The sequence below is a fragment of the Lissotriton helveticus genome, chromosome 1_2, assembly GCF_964261635.1.
Source record: "Lissotriton helveticus chromosome 1_2, aLisHel1.1, whole genome shotgun sequence".
Classification (NCBI taxonomy): domain Eukaryota; kingdom Metazoa; phylum Chordata; class Amphibia; order Caudata; family Salamandridae; genus Lissotriton; species Lissotriton helveticus.
Window position 1 is genome coordinate 184,269,113 of NC_136058.1, and position 24,172 is coordinate 184,293,284.

Here is a 24,172-nt window from a genome sequence, read left to right on the forward strand (position 1 = left end):
CTGTCAACGGTTGGACGTATAGATTGAATAACGTTGGGCTCAAAGCCGAGCCTTGGGGAACCCCTTGTTTCACAGTGTGTATCTGAGAGGCGAAAGGGGGTGCCACCACCTGGAAAGATCTCTCAGGAAGGAAGTAAACCATTTCAGGACCGAGCCCTCAATTCCAGCCTCCTTCAATCGTTGTAGCAGAATCTTGTGCAATACCGTATCGAAAGCGGCGCTGAGATCTAATAAAATCAGCGCCGAGGTGCATCCGGAATCTAAGGCTACCACAGATGTTCAGTCACAGCTAGGAGAGCTGACTGTGCTATGGCCAGAACAAAAACCATTCGGAGAGGCATCAAGCATGATGTTATCCAGAAATCCTGTCAAGATGAAATTAATATAGGCTTCAGTGATCTTGGACACCCATGGCAAGAACGAGATAGGGCGAAAGTTCTCTGGTTTGGCGGGTTCCAAGGAAGGTTTTTTTTAGTAAAGGGATCACCCTGTCGTGTTTCCAAGCCCTCTGCACAACAGCCCTAGACAGGGACATGTTAATCAGCTGACATAATGGTGTAATGAGCAGAGTCACGGATTTCAGAAATTGTTCAGGCTTAAGCGGATCTGAGAGCCAGATGTAATCCTACTACCGAGCCTACACAGCTCCTCCTGTGAGATCGGAGGAAAGACAGGGAGAGTACAGGTAGTGGGAGATCCCGGTATAGGGTCTTAATTTCCCAAAATAGGGGGGAAGGTCCTGTAGATGTTTTCTACCTTCTCGATAAAGAAGGTGGCAAGATCCTCGCACTGCTGGTCAGATGTGATCAAGGACACTGTTGATGACCCCCTGGTTTTAAGATCTTTGAGTATAGAGAAAATACTTTTAGCAGGATTGCTGCTGTTCCTGATTACATCGGCAAAATATGCTGCTCCTGTCTCTCTGGATAGCCCTATGGTAATCCTTTATGGAAGAGCTTAAGCAGGTTATCCTGCCCCGGTGGGAATCTCAACATCGTCCTAACTAGGCTTATGGGGCCTCTTTTTGAGGCCCTTTATTCTTGTCTGCTTCGGTTTTTCATGGGAGGTAGCCATTACTTTCCTTAAGTGAGTCAATGAGGTACAACCTCTCACCTTACAGGAGCCTTTCTTAATACCCGTGATGTATTTGTATTCCTGCAGATCATTCACCATGAAATGTCTCCAGTAACAGACTGGAGGGGAAATTATTTTCACAAACAGTGTCTGGGTAGGTGGCAAATAATACAGTTTTAGGTATGTCACCTACAATATTCATAAACATGATGCTGAAGGCAGCCAGGAAGAGAAGATTGCAGATATTTTTCAGATGATGATTTTCATCCCTAATTATGAAGTTCTTGGAGTTTTAGTCTTCACATGCAAAATGTATGAAGAGGGTGAGCTTCAATTGTTTCCTTCAGAGAATTAACATATAGGTCTGTATGTGGACATAAAGCATGCAAATGGAGTTGACACTTCCCCTGAAGTGTGTTTCTCCATAATGGCAGTCTACATTGGCAACAATTATAATTATTTGTATTTAAAAGCTAACAGTGGAAAATGAAAAACACCACAAGTGCAAAAGTGGATGCCTAAAAGTATTTTTCACGATATAAAACACTGTCTCTTTAAGGTAGACCACACATGAGTGTCAAAGTATCATTGAGAGTCTATGCCGCCTCACCCCCCAAAGAAGAGAGAAGAAAGAAAAGGAACAACTCTGTTCCACACCCTCCACCCGCCCCCCCTCCCACAGCTCACACCCCACACCCAATCCAAGTTACGATACATTTCCCAGCCATTTCCCCCACACTCTGCTGTATTTTTTGGGACATGCTCTTGCCTGATAGAGAGTTTTTTCCTGGGCGGCACACCAGTCCACTCCAACCCCCCACTTAGCACAGCTGGGTGGCCGCAGTTGTTTTCAGGCAGCAGCAATGTCCCTTTTCACCACCATCAATGCAGTCGTGAGAAACAACTTCTCATTTCTTGTGCCGTCCAGACCCTCTGTGATGCCCAGGAGAGTATGCTTGGGGTTGTGCGGTACCTCCCACCCCAAGACCTCAGTGAGCTCGGCTTCAATGTCCCTCCAATATGCCCCCAGGTCGGGACAGGTCCATACCATGTGAATAAAGTCGGCCGGCTCAAAACTACAGCGGGGGCAGGTTGCGTCTGGGGAGAGGCCTGCGCGGTGAAGTCGGGTTGGCGTGAGATATGCGTTGTGCAAATAGTATAGTTGAGTCAACCGCAGCCTTACTGAAGTGGTGACCAGTCTGGGCGCCATAAGGGCATCCCTCCATTCATACTCGTCCAAGGGACCCACCCAAGCCTCCCAGCGCTCCTTAAGCCCGTCCAGGGATGTTGGGGTGTTATTGACTAATGAACTGTATATTCGGGAGATCCCCCCCTTCCCCAGGTTCCCCAACAAGACCTGCGCCTCCAGGGGGTTGTGGTCCGGCAGCCTCACGTCTAGGGGTGTATGGACGCTTATTGCATGACGCAGCTGCAGGTATTTGTAGAATTGGGAGGCCTGGAGGGAAAAGCGCGTTTGAAGCTCCTGAAGCGAACACAGGTGGGCCCCACGCCAAACATCCCCAAGTTGTGATATACCAAGGAGGTCCCAGGCTGGGTCAATTTTCCAGTCCAGTGCCAGTGGGTATGGCGTAGTGCCGCCCGCCAAACCAGAAACACTGCTTTGGTGTTGTCCGGCCGGACAAGCCGTTGAGGTGGGAGCCCCGTAAAGTCGGTCTTGAATACACGAGAAACCCAACTCTCCCAGTTCCACCCTATACGCCGGATCCGACCAGCCCAGCCCCCCCGCCCCCGAACCAGTCATGAATTACTAGGAGACGAGTGGCCAAGTAGTAGAGGTATAGATCGGTCATACCAAACCCTCCATCGAAGGAGGGCAAGCGGCAGAGCGGCAGTGCCAGCCTGGGCCTACCTCCTCCCCAAAGAAACCGCGTCGCCACCTCGTCAAGCTCGCGGAACCAGGACCGCGGTAAGGAGATAGGGACGTTTTGGAGCATATACAGGAACCGCGGGAGCACTATCATTTTGTAGAGGGCAACCCTCCCCAGTGGGTTAAGGGCGCAAGCGACTGCCACCTGAGAAGGTCCGCCCTAGCTTTCTTAACCAGGGGGGCTACATTGATGGCCCAACTGAGTTGCGGGAGAAGAGTGACCCAGATACCCAGGTATTTGAACGATAGCCGGCGGAGGGGAATAGTGGATTGCCAGTCAAAGCATTCCCAGGAGGGATGCAGTGGCACCAACACAGATTTTTTTGCGTTCAGAAAAAGGCCGGACGCTTGACCGAAGTATCGTAGAATTTGTAGCACACGTAGGCACGATCGCGCTGGATCCTCTAAGTATAGCAGTACATCGTCTGCATAGAGAGCGATCTTGTCGGCCTCCATGCCTGGCCACTCCCAGCCCCGGAGTAAGGGGTCCGCCAAAGGCTCCATTGCTAAGGCCAATAGAAGAGGGGACAAGGGGCAGCCTTCCCTTGTCCCTCGGCCGATGGAAAACGCCCCGTTCACCAAAACGCGAGCGCGCGGGCTGGTATATAGCACCTGGACCATGTCCCGGAATTTGGGGCCGAAGCCCATGTGAACTAGGACGTCCCCCAAATACCGCCAGTCCACCGAGTATATGCCCCCCGTCGCCAGCAAGTAGGTCAACGATAGGTCAGAGCTCTCGTACGGTAGAGCTGGGATTAGTACTCTGCAAAGATCCCCGCCATCGCCCCCGATGAGGTGTGAGTGGTGCCGGATTGGTCCGTAATCGCAGGAATAATATGAGATGCCCTGGGGTAGGTGGCCAGCCGATGAAGTAGTGCCCCATTCTGGTCCTCCCACCCGTACACCCTCGCCACCGGTGAGCGCCAAAGGAGTTTGGCCGCATCTAGGGACTGCTGCCGGATTTTATCTCGAAGGAGCCGCAGTTGTCGGCCCGTAGCTGGATCATCCCTTTCATGGAGCGATTGCTCAAGCCGCAATGCCTGTGCTTCGCAGGCCGAAAGCTGTTGCAATTGCGTCTGCATACGTCGTAGGACATACCCTTTCGCTGCACCTGTAATGGTTGCCTTACCCGCCTCCCACAGGGTGCCCGGGGAGGAGACTGTCCCTTCATTGGTGAGGAAGTAATTTTTCAGCTCTCCTCCTACCGGCTTACAGAGAACCTTGTCCTGAAGGAACCAGGCGTTTAACCGCCAAACTGGGCGGGCAGCAAAGTGGGGCGGACTGAGACTCAAAAGGATGGGGGGAGTGATCGGAGATGCCCCGGGGAAGGATACGTACATCTTAAATGCCCATGCAGTCCGTGGAGGGGACGAAGATTGCGACAATACGGGCGTGAGTGTGGTGTGCCGCGGTGGTGTGGGTATATTGCCGTATCTGCGGGTGCCAGACCCACCAGGGGTCACAGATGCCTTGTGATTCAGCCCAATTCGATAACTGTTTGGCTCGCAGAGTTCGGGAGTCGGAGATCGGCCCGAGGAGTCCATTCGAGGGGCCGAGACTGCATTGAATTCCCCCCCGATGACAGTGGCTCCTGAGGGAAAGGTGGACAGCAAGGACACAGAGTAGGACAGGGCCTGCGGCTGCATGGACGGTGACGCGTAGAGAGACATGAAGGTAACCGGCCGACCCTCCAATGTACCGCAGATGGCTTGACCCATACCTTGGGGATCATGGAAGACCTATGTTAAAACGAAGGGATGGGAGCGCCGCAACAGGATAGCCACCCCGCGCGAGCTGCGTGTGAACCCGGAGTGCCATACACGATCGTTACCGTAACGTGCTAGGAGAGGACATTTATTGCCCAGCAAGTGGGTCTCCTGGAGCAAGAGTATGTCTGCCGCAGTGCGCTGGGTCACCCGTGAGTCAGGGAGGCACTTATATTGTTGTCTGGGCTCGAGGACTGGTGGTGCGGTTTGGTTAAATTGCATTTAATTAATTGTTACACATGGGGCCACGGGGCGGGCCCCGGCCGGGGCCCGTGAGGGCGGCTGGCAGTGGCAGCAGCGCTCTGACTTGTGAGGAATGGTGTGCGGGGCCCCGGCCGGGCCCGTGCGAGGGCGGCAGACACAATGATGTCCAGACTCCAGTCTCAATCTGGCGGCTCACAAAAGAGACAATGAACAAGCATTCATAATGCCATTTCTTTTACGGTTTGGAGCTCGATTTCTTTAACTTGCAACAACAACATTTCACGTGGAATTAGACTTCGAATTCCCTGCTACTCCTCTTGTAGGAGAATGTGCTAATGGGGACTAGTTAGAATGATGTTTAGTGACTGGTGCATAGTATTAAAATAAGACATATGCACACAGCACTTTAAATATTAGCTTAACATTCCATTTATTTATAATCACACAAAGATATCCCTCGTCACTACTGGTGTAAATGTTGCAACAGTAAAAATCAAAAAACTCATTTGAGGATTTGTAATCGTTCCATTGGTTGAAATCGAATAACTCTCTAAAAATGTATTTCCCCCTGCTGTTTCCCTAATCTCTTTATATGTGTGCACTACTCTGGCTAGACAGCAGGTACCTGTCTAGCCAGAGAAGTGCACCCATATAAAGAAAGAAGGCACACTGTGACACTGCTGAGAAAGAAACATCGGGCAGAGCAGGATACAAGATATGGATGGACATAGACAAATTAAACCGCAAAGCTGAATAGATGAATTTGAATTGAATAAAAACTTATATCGCGCGACTTTGCCCAGAGACATCAAGGCGCCTATAAAAGAATCATAAAAGGCAAGACCAGAAGACTAAGGGTAAGCTTTGGCAAAAAGCCATGTCTTCAAGGCCTTTCTAAAAGTTAACATCGACGGCAGGGACCTAATTTCACAGGGTACAGAATTCCACCATCTAGGGGCAAGGCTGGAAAAGGCTCTGCCTCCCCACTTGGCTCTTCGAACTCGGAGAACTGATAGAAGAAGCTTCTTTGAAGAACGGAGGTTTCTGGAAGGAGCATAAGGAACCAACAGATCTTTTATTCCTCCTATCTATTTTCTAGTCAAGGCCCCGTAAACCAAACAGAGAACCTTAAAGGAAATCCTGGCTTCAATTGTAAGCCAGTGCAAGGATTTCCTGGCGACAGTAGCTGATGACCTTCTAGGCAAGTCCAGTACAAACTTGGCCGCAGCGTTCTACACAGTTTGTAGTCGCTGTATCAGGCACTTATTTATTCCAGCATATAAAGCATTGCAATAATCAAGCCGAGAGGCTACTAATGCAATCACGATTTGCTTCCGGGCTTGCACAGACAAATAGTGCTTGATCTTCCGCAGGATCTTAATAATGCCCCAGCAAGTGGAGATTGTCCTATTGACTTGATGACCCATCCCAAGAGCCGGGTCAATCATAACCCCCAAATTTCGTGCCAGGAGGGTAGGAACCGGGCAAGTACCCAGAGCTAAGGGCCACCATTCTGTCGACCAGATGTCATCCTTCCCGCCGAACACGAGGATCTCCGTTTTCTCGCCATTCAGCCTCAATGAATTGTCAATCATCCATTGTGCAACTGCCTCCATACAGGGTCTAAAATTGGAGGCAGAAGAGCTGACTGACTGGGCGAGAGACAGCAAGATCTGGGTGTCATCGGCGTAGGAGACTACCTCCATCCCAAACGATCTGATAAGTCGGGCCAGTGGGGTCACATATATGTTAAACAGGGTTGGGCTTAACGCCGACCCCTGAGGGACCCCACACTTCACCGGCAGGGATGGAGATAGGAACTCCCCCAGCTTCACTCTGTTTCCTCTGGTCCAGGAAAGAGGCCAACAAGCTAAGAGCATGCCCCTCCACCCCTATCTCCCTCAGTTGAGATGTTAAAACAAAGGGAGACAGGGTATCAAACGCTGCAGTGAGATCTAGCAGGATCAGGAGGGTACTCGTGCCCTTATCAACTGTAGTGCGGATGTTATCAAGCACTACAGTGAGGGCCGATTCCGTACTGTGGCCCTTCCGAAATCCGTGCTGCGAATGATCCAAAAGACCAGAGGTTTCCAGAAAAGATGCAAGATGCTGGTTAAGGTGGGTTTCCAGCATCTTTGCCGGAGCTGGGAGCAACGAAATGGGGCGAAAAGTTTTGAGAACCACTGGGTCTAGGGTAGGCTTTTTCAAGAGGGGTTTAACCACCGCTCTCTTCCACTGAGAGGGGAAGATGCCATCCCGCATTGCCCTGTTCATAATCTCCAGTAAAGGGGGCAGGAGGGTACCCTTACACTGTTTGAGAAGTTTAAGAGGGCAGGGGTCAAGGGGAGAGCCAGATCTAGTCTTAGCCAGGAGTACATCCAATTCCTGTAAAGAGAGGGGGGGGGGGAAACTAGACAGATAGACCAAAGTAGAAGGTCTAACAGATACTGATGAAGGAATAACCTGAAAGGCGGGGGAAGATATAGCAGCCCTTTGTAGCTCTAAGGCTGAAACAATATCAGTAATTTTAGTATGAAAATACAGGGCGATATCGTCACAGAGCTGCTGGGTGCTGGTCATGGGGTCAGGGGTCTGCAGGGTGGTCAAAGAATCCACGATCTTGAAGAGCTCTTTAGGCGAGGTAAGGGCAGTAGTAAGATTCGCAAAATACTCCTGCTTTGCTCTTATAACCTCCGCCTTATATTCCCTCAAGAGAATTTTATGGGTTGCCCTATCCTGTGTATCCCCGCTGGCCCTCCAGAGTCGTTCCTGCCTCCTGCAGCCCTGTCTTAGATGTCCTAACGACTCCGAATACCAGGGAGCCGACGGCCTTTTTCTGGCAGAATAGCGCAGAGAGGCCGGTGCCAATTCGTCCATAGCCACTATGATGGCACTTTCTAGCTTACCCACCGCTGAGCCCACATCCTCGTCCATGGAGATAGTCGTGGTGGGAATTAGGGGAGCCAATAGGTCATTGGTTATCCTCTTCAAGTTACGCCTAGATTCCATTTTACTAGGGCCCTTGGGGATGTTGTTTATAGGAATAATATCCAATTTCAAAGGGACTGCAAAGTGATCAGACCCGGTGAGCGGGATAGGGGCATCGGTGGTCAACCGACTATCATTCGAAAAACCCCGTCCAACGTATGGCCCGCCTGGTGGGTAGAACCCTTAACTAATTGCTGCAGGCCACAAGCCGATAGGGTATCAAGGAGAGAGAGGGTTTCATTCACCTCTAAGTTTTCTAAATGGAAATTCATATCTCCTAAAACCGTGACATGCTCACAGCCGAAGTAAGGTTCTAAAATACTGAGCAAATGCTGTCCAAAATCTACTCTGGGCCCCGGCGGTCTATATATGAGAATGCCCATAAATGGAACAGCATAGGATGCATTAATAGAAAAATGTACAGCCTGAAAAGCATCCTGCGGGGCAGATAGAGGGGTAATGTGACATGAATGGGAGTCCCTATACAGAATACCTAGCCCTCCACCTGTCCGTCGCACTCTGTCCTGCCTAACTAGGGTATAACCCTCCGGCACTGCCTCTACCAGATCAGGTCCCGAAGAATCTTTAGCCCATGTTTCTGTAATGAAGACCCAAGAGGGCCTTCTATCCAGAACGAAGTCCTTGAAGGACACATTGTTCTTAAACAGGGATCTCGCATTAATCAGAAATCCATGGTCTCTACCTATACCAGTTAAATGTTTACCTGTAGTGCCTACATTCGAGGATCCGGGAGGTAGCGCCACTCCAGTACAGCATGACCTATGACCTAGGACACCTACAGACGGGCGAGTTCATGAGAGTCTCGGGGGTAAGCGAATAATGGCACGGCAACCGGAAAGGTTTAAATTTCAGCAGGACTTGATGAGAGTACCTGATGCAGCCGCGTCCACTACCAGTAAAGCCGAGTACCTCCTCGTCCAGCTCGTCCTTAGCGCGGACGGGCACAGACGGGCTGGACTCTGGCAGGACTCCGGCGTTACTGCGGCACACACGCCTTGCGCATGCGCCGTGCGCTTGCATACTCCGGTTTATGTAGGGCTCTAGCCAGTCAGCCTGACTGCTAGAGTGCTAACCCCAATGGCGTCCGGCCGGCGTCCCCTTCACACCCCCAAGATAGCGAGGAGACTCCCCGGGAGCGCGCAGAAGGGCCGCTGAAGCCGCGGTGTGGGCACAATTATGGTGCAAGAATGTGGAACTAATTAAAAACAGGGCAACAAAAGTCATTTTTAAATAAAATAGAAAACGGGAATATTAAAATACGAGGCAATGCTCAGTTTTAAAGCGTTTACACCCAGTAAAGAATATGGAGACAGTTAAGAACAAGGGCTTACGATTAAAATATATTTTAACTCAAATACAAAACAGGGAATTTAAAATACAGAACAGCGCTAAATTGTCAAAGCGTTACGCGTAGTAGTAGGTTACCTTGTCAAGGCTGACCCACCTTTCTATCTGATGAAGTAGATGAAGTAGAGGGAGAAAGATAGAGATGATGTAGAAAGATATGTGAGAAAGGAGGAGAAATAAAATAAAGAGGAAAGGTGACATTACTAGAAAGAAAGATAAAGGGAAGTAAAAAGAGGAAGATGTAGTTTGAGAAATAGCGGTAGGGAAATGGATTCTGTTTTAGAGTGTGATAAAGAGAGATAAAGAGAGTGAAATGCAGAGAGACAGAAGGGTACAGTGCTCCAAGGTGGGGGGGGGGGGAGGGGGAGAGAGAGAGAGAGAGAGAATTTACAAAAAGGGGTGAATTAGACAGAGGCAAATGCATCGACAGGTGGGGTAGACAAAGACTTGAGAAAAATCAAAGCGATGTAAAGCAGAGCGAGCAAAATAAGAAACTGCACAGAAAAAAAGTTCAGGTAAAGAGTAGTAGGGAAGAGAGAAAGACAGAGAGAGGGATTAAGAGTAGAAAGATAATAGTGCTACAAAGCCAAAAAAGGCTCTACAGAGCAAGAGAGGTGAGGTTTACACAGTGATAGAAAGGTGTGAGAAAAAGAGATGGAGAGCTAGTGAGATCTATAAAGAGAGATTATGAGAGAGATAGTTGAGGTGGAGAGGGTGAGTTGAAATGGAGAAAGTAGTCCTATGAGAGATACGTGTATATATATGAGTGAAAAAGAAAGACAGCATTAGCGGAGGTGATGATGGGAAAAAGGTGCAGAGGTGGAGAAATAGAGCTAGCCAGATATGAGTATAATAGAGCAGTGAAGGAAATGAACAGAAGAAGAACAAGAGAAAGGGGAGATGGAGAAGTGATGTAAGGAACTAATGGTGAGGTAAGTGAGACGGTGGGTAGTGAGGGAGAGTGGCAGGATACAGTGGAGTAAAATGGGGAGGGAGATGTGAGGTCGAGAGAGAAATTATATAGAGGTGAGGGGAGTGGTGAGGTGGGGTGGAGAAAGGGCTGATAGAGAGAAGTAAGGTTCTACAGACAGAGAGGTGAAGTAAAGATAAACACAAGGCTGTGAGAAATGAAATAGATGAAGAAAAACTACAGGGAGGTCAGATGGGAAAGGATAAATGAGGCACAGAAAAAAGGGATGATGTAGGGAGAGTTGATGTAGAGAGTGAGGATCGAGAGTGATATTTTAGGCACAAAGAGCAATATGGAGAGCAAGAAATCTCACGAGCGAGAGACAGAGAGATGAAGTCAAGTAAGGCATGTTGGGTTTAGAGAGAGGTGAGAGAGTGAGGATGAAAGCATAACAAAGAGAGAGAGGGAGAGAGAGGGGTTAAGGTAGAAGGGGTGACATGAGGTGCAGGGAAAAGGGAGAAATGAACAGAAAGATTATTTTTCAATCTAACTTCCAGTAACTGCTTGAGAGTGTGAGAGTTAAGGCTGGGCACTCCATGTGGGCGCACTAAGTGGAAGATGTATTTTTTTTAGTGGAATGTACAGCAGCAATCAAAGTTGCTGGAGTATATTGCAGAAGGAATAGAAGGAAGAGACACATTTATTAAAAATGACATGCTGCTGCAAACTACCACCATGATGGCACACAACCAGGCTACATAGTGGCATGCATACTCTTTGCGCCATGGTGCAGAGACGCATGTGCTGTGAAACAAAGACCTTGTACCGAAAGCACACCTTTCCATTCTAAAACCTATGCCAAGACGATTTCTTAAACATTCCATGCATCTTATGTGCGCTGCACAGTGCAGCACACATACAATGTTGAAGCTTTATAAGCCCCTTGCGCCACTTTTGTGTCATTTTTAACCTGGGAAAAGTGACGCAAAAGTGGCGCAAGGGGCTTGTAAATCTGCCCTAATGTGTGAATATTTCCAGAAATTAAAACATTTCTCCATTTTAGCAACTGCTTAAAAGGGAGCTTTATTTTTTCTCAAAGCCACCCGTCTATCTTAGTAGATCGACCTTTGCACCAAGAATATGAGTTTCTGCACTAGTCTGCCCAAATTACTCACAAGTGATGCACCCTTCACACAAAGTAGTGGAAACTGGCCTCTTAATGCAGAAATGGTGGCGGGCGGCCAGGGGCCCCGTCCGGCCCCTGCCCTGAAATTATACAAATGGCAGTCCTGACAAATGGTAGGCAGGCCTCGGGCTCGGCATGGGGCCCGAGTGTGACTACTGAGCCTAGCTAGTGCCTACTGTGGCTCTCTTAATGGTGCGACTGCACTCCTGGCACTGGGACTGAGTGACACACTGACTGCGGGCCGGGCGGCCCCCGACTGGCGACTACTGTCTCTCGATAGTGATAGTTACTCTAATGGAGAAGTGAGAACTGACGGTGCGGGGCAGCGCCACAGCGGGGAACCCCGGCCGGGGCTCTGATGACCTGAGGCAGGCAATTATAAATGGTGCCGGGGCCGCCCCTGAGCAGTTATTATTATCAATCGATCGCGGCGCGCACACACTTGTTTATTCCCTGGGACCCTGAGTCCTGACTTTCCGCCGCGTATGCGCGTGGGGGGTGGGGGCGGGGGCAGGGCTGGCTGGTGAGTGGTGACCAATGCCCTCATTACAACTGTTGGCACAGGGGTACCACACATGCCCAATCGCCGGCGGCGCAATGAGTTCACACGCAAATGCACGTTAGAGTAGGTGTGGCGTGTGGCATCAGGGGCGCGCAATCCGCGCATAGCCATAGTCAAGAGAAGAAGACAGAGCCAGGCCCACCAACGCTCAGGACTGTCCGAAGTCCGTCACCGGCGGGGCCTTTATTTTCCATATAATTTAAATTGCCCAGCCCCTACCTGGCTAGCCTTGTGCTGCCCCCCCCTCAGCCTGCCTGCCTTCAAGTTCTGCCCAGTGCCCACCTTCTGCCCATCACCTGCGCCGTCGTGCCGCCCTAGAGTGTGAGCTGCAGCTTCTGCCCTCCTCAGGCCAGGTCCAGCAGCAGGCCCCCAGCCCTCAGGAGTCAGTGAGACTCCTCCTCTGCTTCACGGTCTGAGTTGACCCAGGCAGCAGGGGCCAGGGAGTGGTTCGGGGTGGGGGGGGGCGAGGAGGAATGTCTGTGACCGTCGTTGTCGTCGGACTGTTAAGGTTAAGGGGTCACTAGTCTCCGTTTGCAGCCCTGCGCGCAGTTGATTTCGGTTCATTTTTATTTACCGCACGCCACATCCAACATCTTGGATCAGTAAATAGATAAATAAAATGTACGGTCTCCCACATCACTTAGTAGGCAGCACGCGCATGGGGTGTTTATGCATGATTGTGACAATAAAGTCATCACGCATGCATGTGCCTACTTGCCAAGGGAGCTAGTACATTGTGAGGTCATGCCTCAATGTTTTTATCTTTTATTATCAATGGCGCACGCGCACACGCACAGCCTCGCCAAAAAGCATTTTGCTTTTTACAGACGGTGTAAAGCATCGCTAAAAGACATTTCTGGGTGGGAGGGCAAAGTGGTACATGGTGGGCTGCGCCGCCGGGGGGGGGCCCTCCATGTGCTTTGCAGGGGGGCCCCCTCAAGTTTCGTTACGCCACTCCCTCTACCTGCGAGCTGGCTCCGTGAGGGCGGTGATTCCGGGCCCGCCGGGGGGGCAACGTCCACATCCACCGGAGGTCTCCGCAGTCAGTGGTGGCACCGCCGGGCCGCCACCCTGCCTGGACACTGAAGGGCAGGGGCGGTGGATCGTCCCAGGAGTTCCGGGGCGCTGGCAGCCTCACTGCGCCGGCTGCGCCCCCAGACACTGCGGCAGGGCCACTCACCCACGTGCGGCACAGGAACCTCCAAGGATCACCGGGCGAACAGCCCCCGGTAGCCCGCTTCACCAGGGACCCAAGGGAGACAGGTACAGGGCAGAAAATGTCAGATTCAGCTAGGATGCCGAGGGGATGAGGGAGGGGTCCAGAGCACTATAAAAATGCAACCGCCATCTTGACGCTCGTAGCCACCTGCAATTGCTTTAATTATTGTTGATGGAACATGTTGACTTGACATGGACTACCATCCTGGGGAACGGATGAGTTGTTGAATTCCGTGACAATTCCTAAGATGAAGTACTAGGCGTGTGTAAGTACTTCTTGTGATGGGCGTTTTTCCCCTTGTAAATGAGGCTTTGGTTTCATACCTAGAGGCTATTCATTAAGACACTATTAAGTGTTCGGCTTTCTTTTTCTTACTAAAGTGTTTCTTTAAATCCCATCTTACTCAAATGATAGCCATGTCCTTATTTAATAAATGTGCACATCGTTCGTGGTTGGAGGAACCTTTTCATAAACCCAGTCCCAAGAGTTAATTCAATATCGAGAAAAAGAATGAAAGACCGCATATTTACTGATGAGATCCTTGTACAAAAAGAGTAAAAGGGAGGAGCTTTGGTGATTTTTATTAGTGGGTTGTTCTGTATATGAATGTGCATTAGAATTTAGCAAGAAGAGAACCTCCCAAGGGGATCTGGTCTTGTACTGCAAGAGGCTGGGGAGCTACCTTTCTGGACACCTCTGCAAAGAGTGCCAGTCTCCAAGATTTGTAAAGCTACCTTTAGCTATCATTACTACACTCACTTAGCATTGTAGTGTTAATTTGAATGAGAGGAATCGCATTTCATTTTGTTATGCAGTACTTCAACTCTTATTAAAGTAAAACGTTCAGTGGCGGCTGCTACCTGTGTACTGCTGCCAATGCTCCTCTGTCCTTCTTACGACAAAGCAGGGAGCACCCAGACTCCTCTAGCCAATCGCAACGCTGCTGTCATCCGCATGACAGCAGCGTTGTGACTGGGCTGATCGCCGTGGTTCAGCGCTCAGACAGGGAGTGGGAGCCTGTGCATGTTCTCCAAACAGGCTGTGCCAATACAGCCAGGTGGAGAACATGCTAAATGCGCATGACTGTTTGGCCGGCCAGCCAAACTGTCATGCATGCTTAGAAAGTGCCCACCAGTCCTTCCCCTGCTCTGGACAGCCCAGCCCGACCCGCCTCTGAGCCAGTACGGAAAAATTAAATTATAACATCGTGTTATCATTTCTCCATTTTGAACTGCTCTTAGAGCAGTGGGGTGACACTCCTCCGCCTGGGGGGAGGAGTCGCCACTGAATAAATGGACACACATTTCATCTCTGACCCTCCTTTTATAAGGTTGTTGCAGGAGCTATCAACATGATTCCAAGAAGGTGTACCAATTAGAAGAGCAAGGTCCTAACCCTGGAATCATTTTTTTGATGCATACTCTGGCCTTTTTTTCTGATATTGGCTTACATTTCTGATTTTAGCACTTATTTATTTGCCGCCTCTGTGAAGTGGGAACAATAAAGTGACATTGATGTCACCCGTGCTCATGGCACATTTTTGTACCCAAATTATAACCTCCATGCATGCTATCTATTGATTCTGTGGTAGGCACCGCTGCGGTGCTACCTTGGGTCAGGGAGTCCAGTGAAAGGAAAATAATTCATGATCCATTCTTCTGTTTGAAGATACTTCGAGATAAGAAATCTGCAGGAAGTTATCCATTTGCATGTTGATTGCAGTAAAAAAGTGGAAATAATACAGCAATTGTAGGAACATTTGTTGAATTGATTATTAAGTCCCACATATCGGTCCATTTAAATGTTTGATTTGAAATATTATTCGTGATAAATAACTTGTTCTTCTGCCCTTGGGGAAACTGTATGAGATAGCCTTGTAAGTAATCTATACATCTCATTGCAATGTTGAATTTTGCTACTTTCTTCGAACTTGCAGACCAACACAGTCGATACAGCTAATTTTAACATACCTGCAGATGGTGTCATAAGTGATTCAATCAGCAATAACATGTTTGAGGAGGAACCTTTGAAAACCGAAGATATGCCTCCTGCCTTGCCACCAAAGGTTGGAACACCAACAAGACCATGTCCTCCACCCCCAGGTACTACAGCTGGTCTGAAATATGTTGCCAATTTATGATTTCTTGATTTGTATTTTTTCATATGATTTCAATTGCACTGAATTATTTAAATGTTTCTCTATGGTAATATTGTTTCTAATTTGGTACAGGTTCAAGAAAATGTACTGTTAAAGAATGGAAAACTAGTGAATTAATGTGTTACTGTTTCGTCAGACTCCCACGCAAACCTTGATGGAGGGTGTCTTTAGTGAAAGACAAGTGTAATTTGATTTTAATCTACCTCCGATAAATGTTCAACTAGGCATTTAGCAAGAAGAGATGCTACTTCTAGGTCTGGTGCACAACAAATCATAAACATAACAAAGTGCATATTCACCTAAGGGGGTTTCTAGTTGTTGAATAACAGATGCTCATTCTTACCGGATTCGATGGTAGGGATTTTATCCACCTCAGAAGGATTAAAAGCTGAGCGGACAAAGCAAGTTTCTAACCTGTAACCATGAGATAAAACACAGACACCTAAAGTGAATGCCATTGCATCCTGCTAGGATGTGTTTTCAGCACAAAACACACCAGACATAATATACATACCTGCTGTGATGGGCCTAATAAAGTAGCTGATGTTTGAGAGTGATACATCAAGTGGCCTTCATCCCCCCTCCCCCTTCCAGTGGTACATGAGTGGCTGACATGGACATTTTGTCTGTGGAGCAGACCTTAGCATCCTTAGCTGCAACCTTCTTTCTCTATGGGTCCCTGCTCCTTTGCAATGACTCCTGAGAAGATTTCATGATAAAGATTCAAGTTAACACTTGGGAACATCCACCACATTGAGGCCGTTACCAAAGTAGTTTGAAAAGACATATTCATATAAAATCAGTTTCTCCGTCAACTTTGTATTGTTGAAGACCGCCTTTGTGCCACCTGATGTTTTTGCCTCAAGAAAGGCTTTGCCCAAAGTCCAAGCTATTAAAGCATATGGATAGCTTGGGTACATATTTCATCTGTTGATGGTACCTGGCTCACACATAGTCCTTGCATATGAATCGTGGCAATTCTCTAAAGTTGATTTCCCAAGACTCCTGAAGAGTGGGAGCACTCTGATCACAAAAACGCTTCCCACACATCTGTGTTGGGAAATGAAGAAAATGCACTTTGCAGTAAACATAGTCTTTATACCTGGAGGTAAGGTGTTGGGATGGAAAAGTCCTCTGCATGGTAATGGACTTGCGCCCCTGTCCAAACTGTACTCCTGTCTGGATCCCTAATGCTGATTTTTGTTGTTGTAATAGGCAGAAATAGATCATGCGTGTTCGCCATGACGTAGGCATGTCTCACAGATTCTGCTTTGAACCAGGAGTGGCATCCAAAGCGCTTCCCTAATGGTGGTGGAAGGCTACTGCATTCACCAGGAGTAAAGCTGATCGAGCGAAGTGGTGGCAGTATACTGTGTAGTAATTAGTGGCAGTGAGTAGGTCCTATTAGCTTGTCACTGGCGTGAGGCCTAGCAACTCAATCGCATTTTTAAAAGTTCCACTGCTGTGTGCTTAACACACCCTTGTTCTACATCAGTTAGATGTAAAACTCTGCACAGTGCAGGAGTGGTGACTGCACTATTTGTATGAGTGCCAGGGAATGGTACTGTACAGGAATAGAGCAGTGCTGTGCAGTACATGCATGGAGAGTGCATGTTCTGGGTGTATGTGTACCTGTGAGGAATACATTACATGAGAGATGTAGTGCTGTGCAGTGCATGCATGATGAATGCATGCACTTGGTGTATGTGTACATGTGTGAAGTACAATACGTGAAGTGTGTAGTGTGGTGCAGTGCACTCATGATTAATGTGTGTGCTGGCAGCTTGTGTATCTGCAGGTGGCACCCAATGGCACAAGACGGAAAGGCCACAGTACTGAGCACCGTGTACAGAGTGAATTTGTGTGCTGAGTGGACCGTGATGGATTGTGTTTGTGCTGTGTACATACACTGAGTGCAAGTGTTCCTGTAATTGTACATTACATGGAGGACACTGGGTTCCATTCTGGGAAGCACAGGCCTACTTGGTGAGGACATGAGGTGATGGAGGAATCCCCCAGACAGATTTGTGTATTACTTCACTCCTGTCAGCTGGGTGGGACACACTGAAGAAGGGAGAGAGACTCCCCCTGTACACTTCAAAGGGTGCTCTGATTCATTGAGAGATCACAAGGAAGGGGCCTGAACATATCTCAGGAAGGAGATGGGGCTGATAAGGGAATCATAAAGAGTTGGACCTGGAGCCCGTGTTTACCCTTTTGATGCACATATCGCTGTGGTTGACACCCAGGTATGAACTCTAGTCACTCCCATGGCCTGTGTTGTAGGACAGCTTTGGAGTTTCTCCTGCTGTGACAGATGACTTTTCTAGAGGGAGAGGAGTGTATACTTCAAAAAGAGTAGAACCCAAACATTAAACTTCAAAGGTCTCTAGTGCTGGGGCCCTATGTGGCAGATAAATAAACACACTGAAGCTGGGTGCAGTCAATAACTCTCCATGCGCACACTGTGTTCATGGGCAGGGCTTCCCTCTATTTATTAGCTCATCTGCGACCTCCAACTTAGGGTCTGGACTTCCGTTCGTGTGAGCGTATGCCACAGGGTGGAGCCCAGGTTTGTACTACATTCCTTCACAACTTTCACTGAAAAAAAATTAAACAAAACAGAATTCGAAATGTTCACCATACAGTCACTGTTCTAAAGATTTTATGGTCCTACATGTCCATATATTATTCACAGGCTGATTCAAGTTTCTAGGGGCTCGTGGTGGTGGGTCTTGGCCAAAACGGGTGACTCCGACCATCCTAGGGCAAGGAGTGGAGTTCTTGTGTTGGCAGTTGCCAGTCCACACCTGGGTCAGGAGGGGCTGCTGTCGGGGGTGAAGGGCGGGGTGGTGTATTGCTTGAATGTTGCTTCATCTCTCGGTCATCTTCCCACTCCCTTTGAGTGGTACCTGGCAGTTGGGTTCTGATTTCTCTGGGAGTTTGCGGGCACGGCGGACACATTTCTTGTGACCTTGTCTGTGCTGTTTCAGGCGGTTACCATCGTGCCCTTCCTCTCCGTAACTCGTAGGGGATGTGTCTCATACAGGAGTTGAAACTTACTGCTGCGGTGTCGGTCTCGCACCAGAACCCATTCCCCTACACCATTACTCATTTCTCGAACCCTGTGGGCCAGGCTAGCATTCTAATTTTTCGCCTTCGTCTCTGTTGGGTGGCTGTCCCATTGATGGGCTCTTGAGTCCAGCCTTCAGCGTGTGGGATAGTGTTTTGAACGGCTCTTCCCAATAGGACGTCTGCAGGTGCTCTTTGAATTGTTTTGCGCGGAGTGCGCCGGTAGGCGCCAGTGGTCTTGAGGATGGCATCCTCTGTTTCAGCTTGCTGTTCACATGCTATCCGAATGGATTTTCTGAGTGTGCACATGAGTCTTATGACTCTGGGCCAGTGGGGAGTGATCTTCTTGCGAGTGATAGTAAGGGACTAGAGGTACACCTTGAAGACTTGACTTTGAACGGGTGGGGGGAGGTGGGTCTGTTGTCACTTTTGAGCATACCTGAGACTCTAAAGAGTGTGAAGATTTTGTTGTCTGGTATGTTCAAAAGTGGTGTTCTGCAGCACATCTACTATAGAAAACTTTGAGAAGGCTTCTGACATGACCAGCATGTGGCGCCCAAATTATGACAAAATAACACACCCAGGCAAAACAACTGTACTGGCGAAGTTCAAGTAACGTAAAATTAGTAAAAGATAATCAGGCACAAAATTAGCATTTGAGAATTTAATTAAATAAGATTGATAAAAGATGTCATGAGGATAATCAATGACCTAAAGACAACTAAAAAATAACAATAAAAAATTATTTCATTAGGGATTCGATATATGCAAATTATTATGTGTACAAATATTCCCAATGATATAAAGGGAAGATGGTTTTCGTCTACGCGTTTCAACACTTGGAAAGTGTCTTCCTCAGGACGCTACTATCTGGTAGCTAAAAATAGATAAAACATATTTGAGAGAACTGTTTAGGTGTATGCTAAAATGTGCACATGATCAATACATCAGCTTAAACATATAACTTGAACATTCAGGCCAGAGAAATGATAATATCACATGATATACCGCTTTATGGCAATTCATTGTACAAAACTAATTGTAAAATATAGTACAATGGCAAACATCCATATCATCTGGTTATACAACAAATAAATAAACATTATGCCTAAAAGACAAAAAAGGATTTACAGGAATCAAAAGGAAAATAGAGTAAAGATAGGAAATTAGTTATGCAGCAAAGATGACTGGTTGAACTCAAACCGACAAAGAATATATGTTTATTTTATTTTATTAAGTGAAGAATTCCCTTTTTCCTCAGCCTGTTAAAGGTGTTCCAATTAGTGAGGTATCTATGCTTCGTTTTAAATGGATCTGATTGGGATTAACTATATTTATGCCGTAAGCGTGGCTGGTTAGACTTAGACTGACAGTGGCATGTTTATTTTGTTAAGTTGGAAGTTATTTTTCCTACCTGTTTTGAAGTGTTCTAACTATTAGACGATAACAACATAAAAAGGCTCCTCTTTCTAAATGGATGTAATGGGGGTTAGCTGTGTTATCCGTAGGGCAGAAGAAAAAAATGATGAGAATACTTACCATATGTAGATGCTTTAGGGTGTTGAAAGAAGAAACAATGTAGAGACTGGTCCAATCGGAGTCTCTGCACCAGGTCTTTGTGTCTATATGAGCCAGCAATAGAGAGTCAAAGGCCAACAAATTAGCTATTATGTTGGTATTGAAATGAAAAGTCCGGCCTATCTAGGCCAATCAGAGTGATTCAGTAAAAGGACATGTGATTATAAAATCATGAACTGAAAGATGACTAAAGGGATACTTGGTCTCTTGCATGCGGTTGTGATTAAATACACGCCTACCTACAGGGAATAATTGCCAACCCGAAAGCATGAATGTTTAAAAAAAGATATACCTGTGAGGTAGCTATTTAGCTGCAATATCACTTCGTAGGTCAAAAAATCATGACAGCATGAGTCGCGGCGGATGAAGTTAAGAGATGAGAAGCTCGATGGCTGAAAGAAGTCAAAAATTATACAGTTCATAATGTGTTCATTGCTACATGCATTCTCTTTTTGGTAATGCAGGACTAGAGTACAGGACAATTTCCATTAAGGTTGTTCTTAATCTACCTCTGTTCGAGTGATCTTTCGTTCCCAATCAGCAGACACTGCGGGTGAGTAAGGCCGGGCAATAGCTGTTAATTAGCCAAGCGGGGGCTTCAAATATCTTCAATTGCTAAAATTAAATGCATACCGGTTGTTGGTATTTCTATATGTGTTAGAACAGGAATATGTATACAACAATCGCACCACAAATACGAAGGGGAGAGAAATATATTTCTTATTTACCTGATATAGCGTGTAGAGGGGCTCATATATTAATGGAATGTCAAGCTGATAAAAACGTAAAAACGCAGGTTGGATACCTAAACGATTCCAAAAAAGGAAAAGAAAAAGACGAAAGGATATTTTTAAAATAAAGCTCAGAATAATATGCAAGAACTATTGATATTAGGGGCACAGTCAGAGCGCTGTTTGCTTGTTACCTGTGGAAAGCTTAACGTAGTGATTACCGCAACGGCGTGGCGTCTACTGCCTCGTGGGAAGAAACGAATCTGAAATGGTGAAGGTGATACGCTTATATATCCTGTTATCTGATAGTTTGGGGGTACGGTCAGATAAGAAGGGAAGAGAAATATATTTCTTATTTACCTGATATAGCGCATGAAGGGGCTCATATATTGATGGAATGTCGAGCTGATAAAAACGTAAAAACGCAAATTTGATACCTAAACGATACAAGAAAAGGAAAAGACGAAAGAATATATTTTAATTGAAGCTCTGAGTAATATGCCAGGACTCTTGATATTAGGAGCACAGTCAGAAAGCTATTTGCTTGTTACCTGTGGAAAGTTGAGCGTAATGATAACCACAACGGCGTGGCGTCTGCTGCCTCATAAGGTGAATCGAATCTGAAATGGTCAGGGTGATACGCTTATATATCCTGTTATCTGATAGGTAGGGGGTGCGGTAAATGAATTCCTTAAAGAGATATACTGTGATGATTCACAGCTAACCATGATATTGTTAGGGTAGCATGTGGCGCCCATCAGGTGCAGCACTGAAATCCACACTGTCGCACCAGGAGCCCTCGCTGGGGACTGCTGGTTGTAACCAGTGGAGGTCGGTTCAGCGACTTGCTCACTTGGCACCAGTGACATTAGGCGATCATGTCGTGGACATCAGCATCCTGTGCTAGGAGCCTAGTCGTCTGCCTGAGGCCTGCGTTCAACTTCTTGGGCCATTGATGCCGAGTTTGTGCAAGAGCCAGCAGGCTTGGCCTCAGTGGCTAGAGGATGACGAGTCCGTGTCACCTCAGAAGGATGCTTGGAGCGGTGCCACTAAGTTCATGGTGAATATTTCACAGTGCTGTCAAATCGTGCTGGGCGACATCATTGTGGTTTCCCCAGGTCCTGTAGGAAGCTTCTCCACTTCCCTGACTCGACAGAGTCCTAGACCTTCTGAAGACATGGCGTTGATGTGATGGCGACAGTGATTTCTTGGAGAGTGATGCTGAGGGGGCACCCAACTTCTGCTAGGCAGTGGACATACTCGTCCACCTCAGACAAAGAGATGATGGAACTACTGTCTGACCCGCAGGTGTGTCTGGAGAGGTAGTCAGCTGGTTGTCACACCCCAGCTTGAATGGTCTGTGAGCCACACTTCAATAATATATATCTGATAGACTTCTAGCTGCAGATTCGTGTCTGTAGTTATATTCCCAGGTGCGAAACTGGATCCAGGAATTGTGTTTGGCTCTGCATGGAGGCTGCGTCTGCACAGGAAGTGACATGCGCGGAGTCTATATATGCACCACCCAAGCATGCTGACGTCAATTCTTTTCTTTCTGCACCAGTTAGCACTGATCTTTGGAGAGCTACGCCTTTATCAATTTTGTTACTAACAGTTTTTGACGTTTTGTTGAAATGTTTTGAGGTTTTTTCCTCCTGGTGTGGCAGGCATGTCATCTAAGAAGGCTGGCATCAAGCCCTGCAGCACCTCTTACTGCTCGATGTCAGTGACTGACCAGCACCTGGTGTGCCTTTGATGCCTGTAGTGCAATTACGACCCAAAGGCCTGCTCTAATTGTACACTGTGCACTTGAAGACCTTCAGGAAGCAATCCTCAAGCTCCTAGCGGCTTGATGTGTGACGCCTCGACGATTCAGATCTTGGTCGAGAGGAAGGTCCCATGAGGGGTCGAAGAGTCTGAGATCCTAGTCTCACTTAGTCATCTGGCCATTCCTGTAAGTCCTGCCACAAGAAGTAGAGGCGTGCTTCGACTTTACCTCGGCCGACAAGACAAGTTAGTGTCGTCAATCGTGGCCTGGCTCCGTGGTTGAGCCAGTGCCTGGGCAGCTTGCGAGCCTCCCAGAGTTTCCGGGAGCCGGAGCGACCCCCACCCTATTGAAAGAACTTTGATACTATGCACCTCATATTTGGGAGGCCCATTCCCTACAGCACTCTTTCAGACCCCGTGGGTTCGGAAGGGGCTCCTGCTGGATCCACTCCGGAAGCCCCGGGTACATTTTGGCCATAGGGTTCCTGACCAGCACCAGTCGTACCCTGTCAACCTGCACCGGTTCGAGGCCCAATTTATAGCCCAGATTCCGATACGGGAGGGGCATCGGCAGACCAGAGCAATGCCTTCCAGGATGGAGCCTGGACCCTATTCTTATGGGCTAGGACTCGGGGAGGAATGGGAGATGTTGCTGGAACCTGAAGCATACCAGCAATATGATATCAACACGGACTGGCGTGAGGATCTAGCGGATGCCAATGGATTGGTTACTTCTCCAAGTACTGACATGCTTTCTCTCCCTAACATGAGTACGGAGGAAGGAGGTTCATTCGCAGTGGTGGTGAGGAGGGCGGCTGAGGTCTTGGACCTTAGCTTGGCTTCTGTGGCAGTCAAGACTAATGTCTTGATGGAAGTGCTTCAGCCAGGAATGTCCCCTTCAAAACCATTTCTTCCATTTAACAAAGCACTTAATTATGTCCAGCTTGGGACATGGTCTAAGCACAACACAGGGGCTCCTGTGAACCAGACAATAGTCCACCGTTCACTCTCTGGGACCCCAGATTCCTCACAAAACACCCTACCCCCTGAGAGCTAGGTGGTCCGGTATGCACAGACTTCGTGGGTCGGGCAGCCAGAGATCGGGCCAGTCCACCGTGGGTCAGGAAGCCAGAGATTGGGCCAGTCCACCACTCCCCCGGCAGCTGCAACCTCCAAACCCTTATTGTCTGCCCTGTTACTATCATGAGCACCCAGTGGGTGGCTGTAAGAAAGTGGCTTTGTATATACTGGACCAAAGTAAGCTACAGTGTGCTCAGAGTCCACAGACCCCAGAGGTTTGGCAGAGGCTAGGGTTAGATATTACCTTACTCTCTAAAGTGGTAGCTTGGTCGAGCAGTAAGGCAGTATCAGAGGACAGTGTAAAGCATTTGTTATACAAACTCAGTCAGCAAATGGTCTCTCACACTCATGAACTGAACTCTAGGCCAATTGTTTTGTATAAAAAAATAACTATTTTATTTTAGAACCAACAAGGTATCACAATATACTTTTCTTAAAATGAATGACTTTAGATAAATACTTTGCAAATAGGCAATAGACTTTGTAAGTACAATAGCTACAGTGGTTGCAATAGGCAACACAATTTCAAACACAATATAGCATTGAGCTCAATGGTTTTTTCTAGTTAAGTGCAATTGATTACTTTATAGATTACTTTTCTAACCACAGGACTGGATCCTA

At 47.7% G+C, this 24,172-nt stretch overlaps 1 protein-coding gene across 2 annotated transcripts in view; it reads left to right on the forward strand.

Moving 5' to 3' along the window:
* The window catches only part of EPS15 (epidermal growth factor receptor pathway substrate 15), an 883,486-nt gene that overhangs the window by 803,127 nt on the left and 56,187 nt on the right, over positions 1–24,172 (forward strand). For both annotated transcript variants that reach the window (XM_078670831.1, XM_078670841.1), the window contains one exon: positions 15,102–15,267. In XM_078670831.1, the coding sequence (XP_078526957.1) occupies positions 15,102–15,267 (166 nt within the window). The remainder of the gene's footprint in view (positions 1–15,101; positions 15,268–24,172) is intronic.